Raw genomic sequence first — 14,636 nt, forward strand, 5'->3', positions numbered from 1 at the left:
AACTATTTTGAAGTGTATGGTATTGTGACATGAAGTATATTCTCATTGTTGTGGGACATTCATATTGTTGAGTTGTAAGTTTTTCTATACTCTAGATATCAATTACTTATGATATATGATTTACCAATATTTTCTTCCATTTTGTGGGTTGCCTTCTACTCTTGATAGTGTCCATAAGTGTGTAAAAGGTTCTAATTTTGATGAAGTTTAACCTATCCATTTTTTCTTTCATTGCTTATGCTTTTGGTGTCACATTCCTGAAATGATTGCCAAATCCAGTATCATGAGTTTTCCCCCTATGTTTTCTCCTAAAAAAGTTTCATACTTACACCTCTTACATTTAGGTCTTTGATCCATCTTGAGTTAATATTTTGAGTTAATATTTGATGAAGTATAAGATAAGGATCTAAGTTCTTTTTGTTGTTGTTGTTGGTTTTTTTTTTTTTTTTTTTTGCCTGTGGATATCCAGTTTTCCTAACACCATTGGTTTAAAAGATTGTCTTTTCTCTTTGGTGGGACTGGCTCCCTTCTTGAAAATCATTTAGTGATATGTGCAAGGGCTTATTTCTGGACTGTATATTCTATTTCTCTATTAAGTCTACTTGTTTTCTGATACACACTGTTGTGATTACTATAGCTTTGTCGTAAGTTTCAAAATAAAAAAAAGTGTAAAACTTCCAACTTCATTCTTCTTTTTCAAGATATTTTGGGTTACTTGAGATTCCATATGAATTTTATGATGGATTTTTCTACTTCTGCCAAAAGTGTCATTGGGATTTTGACAAAGATTGCTTTGATTCTAGAGAACACATGGGGTAGTAGTGACATCTTAAGATTTTCCAACTCATGACCAGGAAATTTCATTTATATTCTCCTTCAATTTCTTTCAGCAATGTTTTATAGTTTTTAGTGTACAAATCATTTGCCTTTTTGGTTAAGTTTATTCCTAAGTATTTTATTCTTTTTGATGCTATTGTAAATGGTATTATTTACATAATTTCCTTTTTGGATTGTTCATTGTTATTATATAGAAACACAACAGATATTTGTGTATTTGTGTATTTGAATACTGTAACACTGCTAAATTTTAACTTTATTGTTAAAACTAATTTTATTCAATGCTATGTTCAATGAATAAAATGTGAAAAATACAGAAAAACAAAAATGAATCAAATTATCCACAGTTCCTCCACTCTGAGCTAGCTAGCCATTATGTTCTTTCATTTTCTTTCTCTCTTCTTCTCATAACTATTAATATTTTTAGTCCTCTTTTGCTGCTTAAGAGTATATAATGAACTTCAATTATTTTAGTTAAGACATATGTTCATAAAAGGTCACTGCCTGTTTCCTTGTCTCCTTAGCTCAGATTTTTTGAAACCCAACACTGGCTCAATCAATATTTAAAGGCCTCATTTACAAATTGTAAGATGACTGTTATATATTTTTTAACTACTTAGTTGCTGAACCTAGGACACAAATGTCGTTTGAAGATAGCTTTGGGACAAACAGCGGTATTGTGATTTCACTAAATACTTCTTGGGGGTGGGTGGAAGAGTCCAGTTCTTTTCATGGACTTGTTCTCACCCAGGAAAGAAATTGAGTCACGATTTTGGTCTTAAAGCACCAATCAGACAATAATAAAGAAAACGTGTGTGTCTGAGTGGAGTAATACTCATTTATCATGAATAGATATATGACTCTGTTATTTGAGGTAGATAAATTTTATTCTCTATCTTTGGTCAATTTGTTGAAGTCTGAAGCTTTGCAATTTTAGCATTTTAGATGAAGTGGCATTACCAAAACTATTGGGCTTAGCTCTAGATCCTTTGTAGTCTTATGTAAGGAATACACACAGGTGGTCACAGGATGCCAAGTGAGAAGTGTGTAGATACTTAGAATTGTTGGTTTCCATGCTGCTCAAAAGGGTATTCCACACACATTCACTTAACCCATCAATAAATATTTGTTGAATTCCTACTATGTGCCAGGCCCAGTGCTAGGCACAGAGGACAGGTCAATGAGTAAAATACAACAAGTTCCATCTGGGCCTAATTTCTGGTTATGTAATAGTATCATGCTTAGTTAGTTGGTTTAATCATTCTGTTTCACATCCGAAAAAGAGGGAGTTAGATTACATTATGTCATGGTTTCTTTCAGTTCTAAAAGAAATGATTTTGCAATGCTATGATTTTATTTGGCATACACACTGTCTATGTAATTCCAGTACAGGAGGAATTCATGATGCTGTCTATTTCCAACCTGACAAATTGCTGACCTCTTAGACTTCTCCCTCCCATCATCTCTTGACTCCCCCTCCCCCTACTGCTTCTCTGTTCCCAGCAACACTGGAAGATTAATAATTACACATGGATGTCACAAATATGTTATAAGAGCTTCACTTTCTTGATATTCCACTAAAACCAAATGAGTAAAAGCAGCCAGGGCAGCAATCAATTCCTAGACAAGGTGATATCCCTTAGCTGTATACTATTTTTGGTTTTACTGGGCTCTCATTTGTTATTCATTAGCATTCCTAAGGAGCAAAAGAAAGGCAACATGCATTTAACTAAAATCAGCCTGTGGTTTCCAGAATATCTTCCAAAGCAAATGAAAAAAAAAATTAAATATGAGTTAATCTTATTTTCCTCTAATTACATGATTTTAGTTTATTGCTGTAATTAGAGTTTGAAAAAGCTTACATTTGAGAGAAATAGAAATCTTCCAACATCTCTATTTATCTCTGAAACAGACCAGATTGTACCACTTGGCATTTCATTTTTTACATCTTTTGCATCTTCCATCACGATTTCTTAAGCTTAAAAACAAAACAAAAATATCCCTATCTATTTCAATACTGTACTTAATTTCCTATAATTCTTAAAGAAAGATATACAGTACACCCCAAGGTTCAAAAAATAAGAGCAACAGTTAAAAAAAGAAAGGTACTTCCTATCAAGGCCATACTTAAGATAGTCTCATTTTTTTACCCGGTGTAGCAACAATATAGGAAAGATGATAGCTAAAATTAGACCTCACTGCAAAATATCAATCTGTTCTTAGCACTGCAAATAGTTCAAACACACACTCACACACACACAATGTTTTCGTTTATTTCCTTAAATTATGAAAAGTCCAATAGCATTAGAGACTGAAGTAAAGGGATTTTGTTACCCTGCATGATTTCTATTGATGCTAGTTATGGTATTAATAGATGTATTTTGGCTAAGTTTGGGAGGGTCTGTATAAATACAATGGAAATGTTTCTTTATCATAAGATATCCCAGGGCCTTTAATTTGCTAATATACATTGTATTCTCCTAGAAGGAAATAATGTAAACATTTTCCAAATGCATTTGACCCTATGACCTTTACTGAAGAGTAAGTCTCAAAAAACAAATGCAGTGTAACATTCTTATTTTGTAGATGAGAAGACTCTGCTTGTAGTGCTTGGGACTTGCTCTGAGATCACAGAATTAATAACAAAGCTAGAGCTAGAACCCATTTCTCTTGACCCCCAGCCAATGTTTCCTTCTAAAGTAAGACAAAAAATGATTTGAGGTCCTAATGTTTTACTCTCTGTCTTCTCAATACATTCCTAACACAGTATCAGTTGTCTTGGGTACGGGTCACAAAGCAAGAAAGAGCTGACACAATATTCTGGATTGGGATTTGTGGACTGCTAGGATTTGTGAGGCTCCTATACACAGATTTAAGACCTACTCTTAAGATTTAAGAGTACACACTGGGGTGCCTGGGTGGCTCAGTTGGTTAAGCGTTTGCCTTCTGCTCAGGTCATGATCACGGAGTCCCGGGATTAAATCCTACACTGGGCACCCTGCTCAGTTGGGAGTCTCTGCTTCTCTCTGCCCTTACCCCGGCTCATGCTCATGCTCTCTCTCTCTCAAGTAAATAAATAAAATCTTTAAAAAGTAATAAGAAATAAAACCTAGTCTATCCATTGACTCAATGATTTTCAAGTGGGAATTTCAGGAGCAAATTCATTTCCCAAAACAAGCATTTTAAAATTTTCCTTTCCCCATTGCCACCAATCATTCAGTGGCCTTATTCAGATAGTTTTCTTACCTATAAAAAGGACACAGAAATAGCAACCATCTTATACGCAATGCAGTTAGTTCTGGTTAAACTAAAATATTTAGTTCTAAAAGTTACTTACTTGAAATATAGACCTATATTGCAATGAAATCAACATATTCACACAATCAAACTGATATGATAAAACCCATTACTATGAAAAAGTCCATGACATTAATACATTTGTTCTTATATCTGGAGAATGAATGGAAATTGTGTCTCTGCTGAATAACTGATTAGATATATGTACAAAAACTCTTCCACTAAATATAAACCAATGGCCATGACCTCCTAAGTTGTCAGGAAATAACTCTGATCCTAGGGACAAAGAAAACAGCGAGACCAAAGACATCAACCACTGTCTTAGAATTAAAAGCACAGCTCCAGAAGTTGGACACCAGAGTTGAGTGCATCCCTGTTTTCCATTGTTGGGGTATGCAGAGATAGCCAGAATATAGCTTCTTACACGAATGCTGAAGTAAGTGAGGGAGGAAATTATTTCACTCTTTAATTATGTGGTGTTTTCCCTAACTATCTTTTTGTTTCTTAAAAAAGGAGATATCTTTCCTTTAATGACCCACTAGTTCAAAAAAATCTATGGCACTGGGGAATTAAGGATAAGGAGACAAGCTCTTAAACTGGGTTGTTTTTCTGCAAACTAATGAAGTTCATAATTTAATTGGAGGAATTATTAGATACATTCTCTCCTTATAATGGTACAAACCTCAGAGGAAAATGAGCTGCTTATGCATATATTCTCCTTATAATTCAAGAAATCCTCAAGGATTTAAGAAATATGTTCCAAATCAGAATGGCACGTAGTTGTCCACTTAAAATGGGTTCATACCATAAATCTTGATTCTAAGCATTGCCACTGAAGTTAAGTAGCAATTCTTTTGTGTTGTTTTTTATTTTTTTATTTTATTTTATTTTATTTTATTTTATTATTTTTTAAAGATTTTATTTATTCATTTGACAGAGATCACAAGTAGGCAGAGAGGCAGGCAGAGAGAGAGAGGAAGGGAAGCAGGCTCCCCGCTGAGCAGACAACCTGATGCGGGGCTCGATTCCAGGACCCTGGGATCATGACCTGAGCTGAAGTCAGAGGCTTTAACCCACTGAGCCACCCAGGCACCCTGTTTTTTGTTTTTAATTAAGGTTACTAAGCTTTTATCTGAGTGCTCTTATTTACTGAACTTCATTCTTCCTTTAAGAGATTTGAAATTAAAATTTATTTTTTATTTTTTATTATTTTTAAAGATTTTATTTCTTTATTTGACAGAGAGAGAGAGATCACAAATAGGAAGAGAGGCAGGCAGAGTGAGAGAGGGAAGCAGGCTCCCTGCTGAGCAGAGAGCCTGATGCAGCAGGGCTCGATCCCAAGATTCTGAGATTGTGATCTGAGCCAAAGGCAGAGGCTTAACTCACTGAGCCACCCAGGCGCCCCTGAAATTAAATTTTAAAAATTTGGATGGTAAAATGGTTAAGTATTCATTTAACTTGTAAAAAAAAAAAAAGACTCGAGCATAGGATAATTGACTGCAAATTTATGAAATGAGGTAGTACACTTATTCACTACAGTTCCAGAAGAGATAATGTGGACTAATATATGGAAGTTAAAAGGAAAAGCACATTATTCTCAATTGAAAGGTAAATTCTCTTAAAATAAGTTAGGGTAGCTGGTCATTTCCAAGTTTATCCATTAATATCTGTGGTTTGTTTTGTGTTTAATGATGTCTATTAAGCAGAAGTGGTTGCAGGTATTAAGTTTGTGGAAAAATATGGGGGGAAATTAACATTTAGAAAATTCAGTTCGGGGCACCTGGGTGGCTCAGTGGGTTAAGCCGCTGCCTTCGGCTCAGGTCATGATCTCAGGGTCCTGGGATCGAGTCCCATATCGGGCTCTCTGCTCAGCAGGGAGCCTGTTTCCCTCTCTCTCTCTGCCTGCCTCTCTGTCTGCTTGTGATCTCTGTCTGTCAGATAAATAAATAAAATCTTTAAAAAAAAAGAAAAGAAAATTTAGTTCATTTCTTTACTTTTTTGCTCCCCTCAGAAAATAAGAAACTAACATCAGAATTTTATTTTAGCTGTGAAGCACTTAGATCTAACACATAAGCACCTAGATCTAACACAGTCCAATCATGCATTATAAAATTGATAAAGATGAATTAAGAAGTTAGGGTTCAGATAAACACACAGCAATCTGGTAGAGTGAAATACAGAGCTGGGAGTCATAGAGAGAGTGACTCCCAGAACATTCCAAGAAGGGCAGAGCCACAAGACTCACTGATTCGTTGTTGCCATTGAAAGAGGGCCCCTTTGGGAACATTCTAGGTCTTCTGTATGGATTGAACTCACTTCAGGCTAGTGTGGCTGGAAGAGCATAATGTAGACAGTATGAGGTTTGTAATTAGCAGCATGATTTGTCACTTTATTATGTGTGGATGTTTAAAAAAAAAAAAGCATGGAATTTCTCTGCTCCTCGGTTTTCTCATCTGAAAAATGGAGTTACGTACCTGCCTGCTTCACAAATTTCTTGTGAAGATTCAAAAAAAGGTAACTGCCAAGAACCTTGTAACCGGAGTGCCATACAAATGTAAAGGGTCATTACTTAAATATTAATGGGGGCTATTGAATGACCTTAATTCACCCCTCTTTTCTGATTTCCTCCTAATTCCCTGATTATTTCTCAATTTCCAACAGAAATTACATCTTACATGACAGTATTCCAGAGTTCTGTAAATGTTCTGTAAGTGACCATAGTCATTTATAATTACAAGGGAAAACACCCTATTATATCATTGTCTTCCATTCCCTGAACTTCAACCATCACAAGGAAGGTGGTAATTTTCAAACTTAAACTTCTATCTCAAACGTCTCTCTGCAACAGCAGAGCAGTACTTTTAAATCCTTGACTGGATTCATCATTGGGATTCCTACCAAAGTATTTCCTTCAGCCCTTTTTTATTCAAAATCTGATTGGTCACCAAGTCCTATTGACTTCGTACATAGCTCTTTCAAACCCTTATGTGATGATGGCTTTCGTGGGATTTAGAGAGATTTTCTGGATTCTCGATTTGGGCATCAGGACTTGGAGTTACAGCTGCTCTCCTGCTGAGCCACGTTGCTGCTGTCCTTGTCTTGTGCAGTTCCTCACTAACTACAGCTGCACTGAAATATCCTCTAATACCATTGCTTTGCCATGTTTCTCACCTGCACTTCGTTGCTCTATGAGAATCCACATCATTTTAGATTTCCTAGCACATGGGGAGCTCAGAGGCCAAGATGCCAGAATCCTTCAATACTTCTTGGAGACGCTGAAGATCCACAGAGAGAAGATAGAAGGGCTTCCCCAGGATTTGTCCACTCAGGCCAGTTCCCAACTATCTGGATTTCCTTAACAGGCTGTGCTGTTCTCATAACTGGTCACCCAGAACAGCCATTCCACCCTGGCTACTCAGCATTCCACAGCACTGATTTCAAGTTGCCATGCAAGTGTGACATCTTCATCAAAGCTTTTCCTAGGCTTTGCAGATTATATCAGTAGAGCCTTCCCTGTCATCACATTCACGTGGCAAAAGCACTGGACCCAAGTTGCTCCCCCGCCCCCCGCATGTCTGTGCCCATTCTGGTTTCAGCTCCTTGAGAGCGTTGACTATGCCTTGTGCATCTCTATATACCCACTATCTAAGCCAGCATCAGTCCCAGTTTATCTTGTTTATCTTGGAGATAAACAACGGGGCACAGAAGACAAAATCAATTCTGTAAACAGGAAGGGACAGCTAACTACCTGTGAGGTGCTTGGGCTAATAGCTAACTACCTGTGAGGTGCTTGGGCTAATAGCTAACTACCTGTGAGGTGCTTGGGCTGGCACAGCAAGGGGTAAGAAATGAATAAACACCACAGAGAAAAAAATTATGAAAAAAATTATTGATAATTATGTTCAGAAATATTGTGTAATGAGGCAAGTAATGGAGATGTGGGTTAGAGTTTTCTAGGTCACTGAGAAAAGTTCTGACAATTCCATCCTAAAGTTTTTGAGGTTGAAAAAGATTTTCTATTATCTTATGTCTGAAATCAGTAGCCTGATACATTGCTGGTAGCACATCTTACAGATAAATGAGCACATTGTCAAATGTTCATTTGTCTTTCAGATTTAACAATTATTATAATAAATCACATTGCTTCCTTGAAACTGTTCATCTCAAAGAAACAATAAATAATGCTGAGTTAATAGACTATAAAACCTATGTATCTGACAAAGATAGTGTTCAACTTTTCAACTAATTTAATTATGGAAACGTAGAAGGAAACAAAATATTTAAAAATCAAAATTTCTAATTGTGTAACTAAGAAAACATTTTGGACATTAACTATATTTAACAGCCTATGAATTGAACTCCCTGTCTGTATAAAAAGATGTTCAGAACAAATATCTACTCTTCATTTCTCCTCTCACCTCTCATCTGGGTAGATTTTATTTATGCATTAGAAGACCTTTTTGGCCATTAGAACCATCTTGCTTCAACAGTTAATTAACACAAGTACCATAATTTAATACAGTTAATGCTACTTGATGCCCTTTAATGTACCTTCCATTAGTGATATTATTGTAGTATTACCCTGTAAATTAAAATGAGATCAAGACTAAGAGAGCCACTCTTTAATTAAGGTACTGGCACACTGCACTCGTCTATTATTCACTAGAGAAAATCACCCTGATTTACTGAAGTAGGACAACCATAAGTCAGAATTAGTCCATGAAGATTATTAGGTTTATTGAACAATGTAAGTACTATGGAGTCGCTGAGATTGCCAACAGCCATGTTTCCTCTTTTCCCTCCATTATCTTAATAAATACACAATGAGAGGGAGTAAATGGAAGCAAAATAAGTATGCAGCCAAAGAGGCATAAAATTTTTATGATGGAATTATAGTTTTTGTCACCAGTAAATAGGTATGTGATGTGTGGCGTGCTAAAAGGAACATAAATGCTACATTCTTCTAATAACAATCAAAATATTACTTTTACACCAAATAGTAACCAGTATGAAACACAAAAGCCATGTGCACACGTGCATGAGAAGCTGAGAATTGGAATTCCTTGTCAATTCAAAGATTCTCTACCTGTGTTTGTTTCATAGCTGAAAAATCTTGTATTGCTTATATTGTATCTCTTATGGATATCTGCCCACTTTCCCCAAATAATTCACACCAATTCCCACATTACAATGTGGGTAGTAGTAGAGTAAGAAGTCAAAAAGTATCCTTCTAATGATCAGATATATTCACGTAATGGCGTGTTAAGTGCTGCAGTCATTTCAGGGATGGTAGAGAGAGGGCTGAGGGAGACAAAGGCCTGTTATATTTTGGAAAGTTTCTATTGATGACGTCTTTGAAAAGGAAACCTTAGAACTTTCCTTGGGGTATCATCAGTTAATATTCAATCTTTCTACAGATGATTTGCTATCTATGAAACAGACGATCTAGACCACTAATCCTACTGAAGTTTTCAAGGGTAAAATGTACAGATCAGCTTCTGTACTGAAAGGCTCCTGCACCAGGGGCGGCTCAACTGCTCTCTTTACTGCCTCCATTTCCCTTATATAACTTAAAAGCTGGAGACACGCCTGAGCCGTCAGGCCTTGCTTCCGTAGTCTCACCCCTAAGATAAAAATACCCCAGCCATCTGGTGCCTAGCATGGTACACGCCAGCATCAGTTTGCCCTGAGGAATTTGGACAGAGTTTAGAGGTGATAGAGGGGGCCCTTATGGAAGGAGCTCACCTCTACTGGACCTTTCCCTCTTGCCCAGCTTCTTCCTCATTAGCTTACAGTTGACTGGTGAACAGGAAAAGATGGCAGAGGTGAGTCCCAGAGAAGGGAGGATGTCTCCTGCAACTTCCCCAGGCCCATGAGATGCAGTTGGAGAGTACTAGCAGGATCATAGATAAAAGAAAAGTGGTAAATCTGGTGGGAGTCTACTTTCCTAACATGCCACTTTTAAGGGATAGTATCTTTGACCCCCATAGAGAAGGCATAAAAATTCACTTTAATTTTTATTCACTTTAATATTTAATTTTATTCACTTTAATAAAAATGTCACTTTAAAGCGTATTTACACCGTCTTTTTTAAATAATCAGAGGAAACAAAAAATGAATGTGCAGGGGCACCTGGGTGGCTCAGTGGGTTAAAGCCTCTGTCTTCGGCTCAGGTCATGATCCCAGGGTCCTGGGATTGAGCCCCGCATTGCATTGCATCTGGCTCCCTGCTCAGTGGGGAGCCTGCTTCCTCCTCTCTCTCTGCCTGCCTCTTAGCCTACTTGTGATCTCTGTGTGTCAAATAAACAAATAAAATCTTTAAAAAAAAAATGAATGTGCAGTAACACAGATAAGCTCCAACAATGTTTACTTCCCAACCAAAAGCTTCACACAACTGACTTCTTTACCAGTGGAAGATGAGACAATGTTTGCAGAAGTTGGACTCTAAGGATTTTGGCTTGGATTATAAATGTCTCAAACTGCAGAAAAACTGAATTACATGATTTTATCTAACAGTGAAGATCACACTAGGATTTAAATTCAAACCTCAGCTTATGAATTTTGACACTTATTCTTGTAGATGAATTGAATACTTGTTACTTTGTTGTAGAATGTTATGGTTAATAATATCAACATCCATTATTTTTATATATTATAGTCCCCAAGAAGAAGAACTGGAAACTGATGATGACTTACAAAAATATTTAGGAGTATAATGGCTACATTTTACTATAAATAGCCAATTCATATTTCAGGCCCCAGTTCCAGATTGTCCTCTGGTTGTGCCCTGCTGATCTGTAGGCCTTCTTCTACACCCTGCAACCTACAAGTTCAGTGCTGTACCAGCGCCTACTCCTCACAGAAATACTATTCTGCTTTCAAGAAATCTTCATCGTATGTCACCAAGATCTTAGTTAGTGGTTTTTAAAGAGGCTCCATTGCTAAAGACTCCTGACTCTTCTGGGAGGAACATCCAGTTCCTGCTGCTTCCCACAGTTCAGAATCTGAAACCTCTACTACCACACTGAGGTCATGCCCACCACTCCATTCTGTGTGCCCGTTACGACTTTCACCTTAACATCAGTGGCCTCTCCTTCCTTCTACTGTACAGTTACAATACTATTATCAAAAAGATAGGTTGAGTCAACTCTCAGAAAGACCAGGGAGTCTCAACACTTCTCCAGTTTCTGAGGACTGGGCTATCTTAAGGAATGTTGGATGCCAATTCACTTAATGGAGCCTGCTGTATTTGCTTAAATTTTAGGATTGCCTAATGAGACCTATATGATTTATGGGCCATTTATATTCTTAAACTCATCTATTCTGACTTGAAGCTCTCTCAGCATTTTTGGAATGATTATTGCTTTGCTTTCTCTTTTTTCCATTTTGCTGTATACCTCACTGATTTTTGGTTTTCTCAACCAATTACTTCAGGCTTCAACTCCTGTCAGTTGGTTATTTGGTTACCAACCATACCACAGTTAAGAAATCTGGTTGAACAGCTCTACCTTAGAGGTCCCAGTTCTTATTACCTGAGTTTTTCATTAAAGCATACTCAAAATTCTTGGAAACTTGCTCAAGTGTGTCTCTGATGTATTATCAAAACCAAAGATATGCCTGACAGTGACCACTAATGGTTTTAAACTCTGGTCCATCTGTATTTGACCCCAAAAATGGAGGGAGTCTCCCTCAGGTCCATATTTAAGTGGCAGCATATCTTTTTAAGGCAATAACCATGAAAACCCCGAAAAACAGAGTTCACTCCTTTTTAACAAATGCATTGTGCTTCTTAAGTGCTTTTGGTTCTGATTTAATAAATTTAAAGGGATATAACTCACAGTTTAGAAACTGTGCTTTGTGCAATGCAATGAAACGTAAATGGCGAGAGATACCATGTTGAAATCCTATCTGGCATTTGAAAACAATGGAAAGATGTATTTCTTGTTTTTTTTTGGTATCTTTTAAAGAGCAGCTGGCTTTGTTCCCCCTGTCTTCACTGTCTTAAAGATTTAAACCCCCTGATCTAGGGAGTTCCTTGGACTTAAATAAGATGCTAATTTTTTTTTTTTCTCCCCTTCTGTTTAAATTCTAAGAAATTCTGCCAGGTTCAGGTTCAGTGACAGTGAGTCTGGGATCACAAATTACTGCTGAGTAAGAAGGGTCTCAAATTTCTCCAGACCTAGCTCTAGACTGTGTTCCTGAGGAAATGTTGTAGTAGAAAATGGCTCATGTCTCTCTAAGCTGTGGGACCAACATACTGGCAGTTTCTTTGAACAACCATTCTCATTCCAGTCAGACAGATGTTTTCTTACCTTCCGTGCACCTTTATGTCTGAGATCGCATAAAAGTAGCGTGCCAAGTGTAGCTCATCTACAAATATTTCCCCAACTGCTGGTCTCAAAAGCCTTATCCTCAGGTCTGTGACTGTAAAGAAATCTCTGAGTTTCTTGGTTGTATCCAGCTGTCCGTAGAGAGAAGCCATATTGCGTAGCCATGGTCCAGCAAAAAATGCAAACCTGTCTTTGATTTCAAAGTGGATTATTTTGCTATTTGTCATATATCCCGTAGAGTACTCTTCGGTGCAAATGATTTCTAAGACCGTACGCTGTGATAAATCCTTCACAGATTTGGGATCCATGTGAAAAGCGTCTAAGCAGTCTGTGGCGTAATACTGGTAGGGTTGCCACGTTCGTCCATAATCGAGAGATTTCTCCAGGATCATTTGGTCAGGACGCCCCGATTCAAAGGTAATAACTATGTTGTCTGTGAGCTCAATGGTTTTGCTCCAAGACAGAGTGATGTTAACCTGGAGAGGCTTGGGATATTCCTTCCAAGTAGCAGACTGCCAAAACGTGGAGGGATGTCTTCCTTCAAAATCAAACATCAGCTCAGGGGGGTGCGCCAGCTCGGGGGTACTTGCATCACACTCATTATTGCACATGTAGGGGTTGCCCTATGGAAGAAGAACAGAAGAGGGTGCATCAAAACACTGGTTTGACACAACTCTTGCCATTGCTGTTGCTGAGTAAAAGGCTAGGAAGGAAGGAAAGGGTGGGACCCTGTTTGCAGTAATCATTTTTATTTGCCCTCACTGGATTCTCCTTTTTAAAAGCCTTGAAAAAAAAATGAGGCAATATGGTAATTTTCTTGTCTGGTTTCCTTCCATGGGCTTTAAGAAATGAAAACAGTTTATTTATCCCATATGTGTTAGACCTATAATGTGGTCCCAGAAGCACAAAGACACTGTGCAACTATCTAACAGCTCAATACCTCGGCGTCCTCTCAGAAAGATGCTTTAGAAAATCAAGGAAATCCCTCCATGCCTCAAGGACGTTCCTCAAGAGCACAGTTCTTTAAAAAGTCATTTTTCAAGCAAACCTTTAGAATTAGCAATGAACCGTAGATACCTATGCCCTGTTTGGGAAACAATACCCCCATACAACATTCAGCTTCTTCTTGGTTTGCCTCAAATCCATCATACTTAACTAGACCCCTGCTTCATAAAGCCTGTTCTTAAAGCATTTACTTTGTTCACCACAAATCATTAAAATGTGGTATACTACAGGCTCTGGGGTTTGGTCCAAACATCTGCCATCCTATTAGCTAGAGGCAAGGGGATTGCACAGGAAAGACTTGGGGCAGGGGCATGCTCCAAGTTATGAGGACAGGAAAATCCAGTACTTAATGAGAAGTATGCGCCACAGACACTTAATGTGTTACTCTGTGCCGGCCCAGAGTCAGCTGTCTAGGGATGTTAGCCGTTACTATTACTTCCCCCTGACAAAGGCTGTCTCCTTCACCCTCCACTCAAACAAGAAGCGGGAAATAAATCTTGAATCACAACAAGTTATAACACCACTTATGCTATACTTAATGGCTGCTTTCAGTTTTCATCAGATGATTCCACGGCAAACAGCTGGCTCCCTGATTCTTGTTTATTTTGTGCTTAAGAAAATAAATGATATCATTTGGAGTCAACTATTCAGGCATTTCTCCCTAATCCTCTACTAGGTAATTATAAGCATGGATGGGTGGAAGAATTGACCCTCTGACATTGTCCTTAGGCTTTCTCTTATAATTACAATTAGACTTTTTTTTTTTTTCTTTTTCATGAACTGAGAGCTTTTCATCATACCTGCAGGATGCATGAGCTGGGTCTCAAATAATGAATTTACACTTTAGACCTTGACGCTCAGTTACCAGCTGACTCCCGTGAAATGTGAGATGAACACTGGAGAATTGCTTTGGCCTCTCTAGAGGCAATTTCTATGTCAGCTAATACTTTCACTCTTTTTTTCCCCATTAGTGCAACTGAATCCTAAAGCTGGCAACAGGTTTGGGGGACTTAAGTATAATTGAGATGGGGTAGGAGAAAGGAGAGAAGGTACATTATTTGAGGAACAGAACTGTTTTAAAAATACATTCAAGGCATCAGTGATAATGGAAATGTTTCTGTACTTCTTTCTCGAATTTCAATTCCCTATTCCTGATCCCAGCGTCTG

General features: G+C 37.7%; 1 protein-coding gene across 7 annotated transcripts in view; it reads right to left on the reverse strand.

The window, feature by feature from the left end:
* The window catches only part of NTNG1 (netrin G1), a 344,911-nt gene that overhangs the window by 128,129 nt on the left and 202,146 nt on the right, over positions 1–14,636 (reverse strand). For all 7 annotated transcript variants that reach the window (XM_047727940.1, XM_047727937.1, XM_047727939.1 and 4 more), the window contains exon 3: positions 12,447–13,087. In XM_047727940.1, the coding sequence (XP_047583896.1) occupies positions 12,447–13,087 (641 nt within the window). The remainder of the gene's footprint in view (positions 1–12,446; positions 13,088–14,636) is intronic.

The sequence above is a fragment of the Lutra lutra genome, chromosome 4 (assembly GCF_902655055.1).
Source record: "Lutra lutra chromosome 4, mLutLut1.2, whole genome shotgun sequence".
NCBI lineage: Eukaryota > Metazoa > Chordata > Mammalia > Carnivora > Mustelidae > Lutra > Lutra lutra.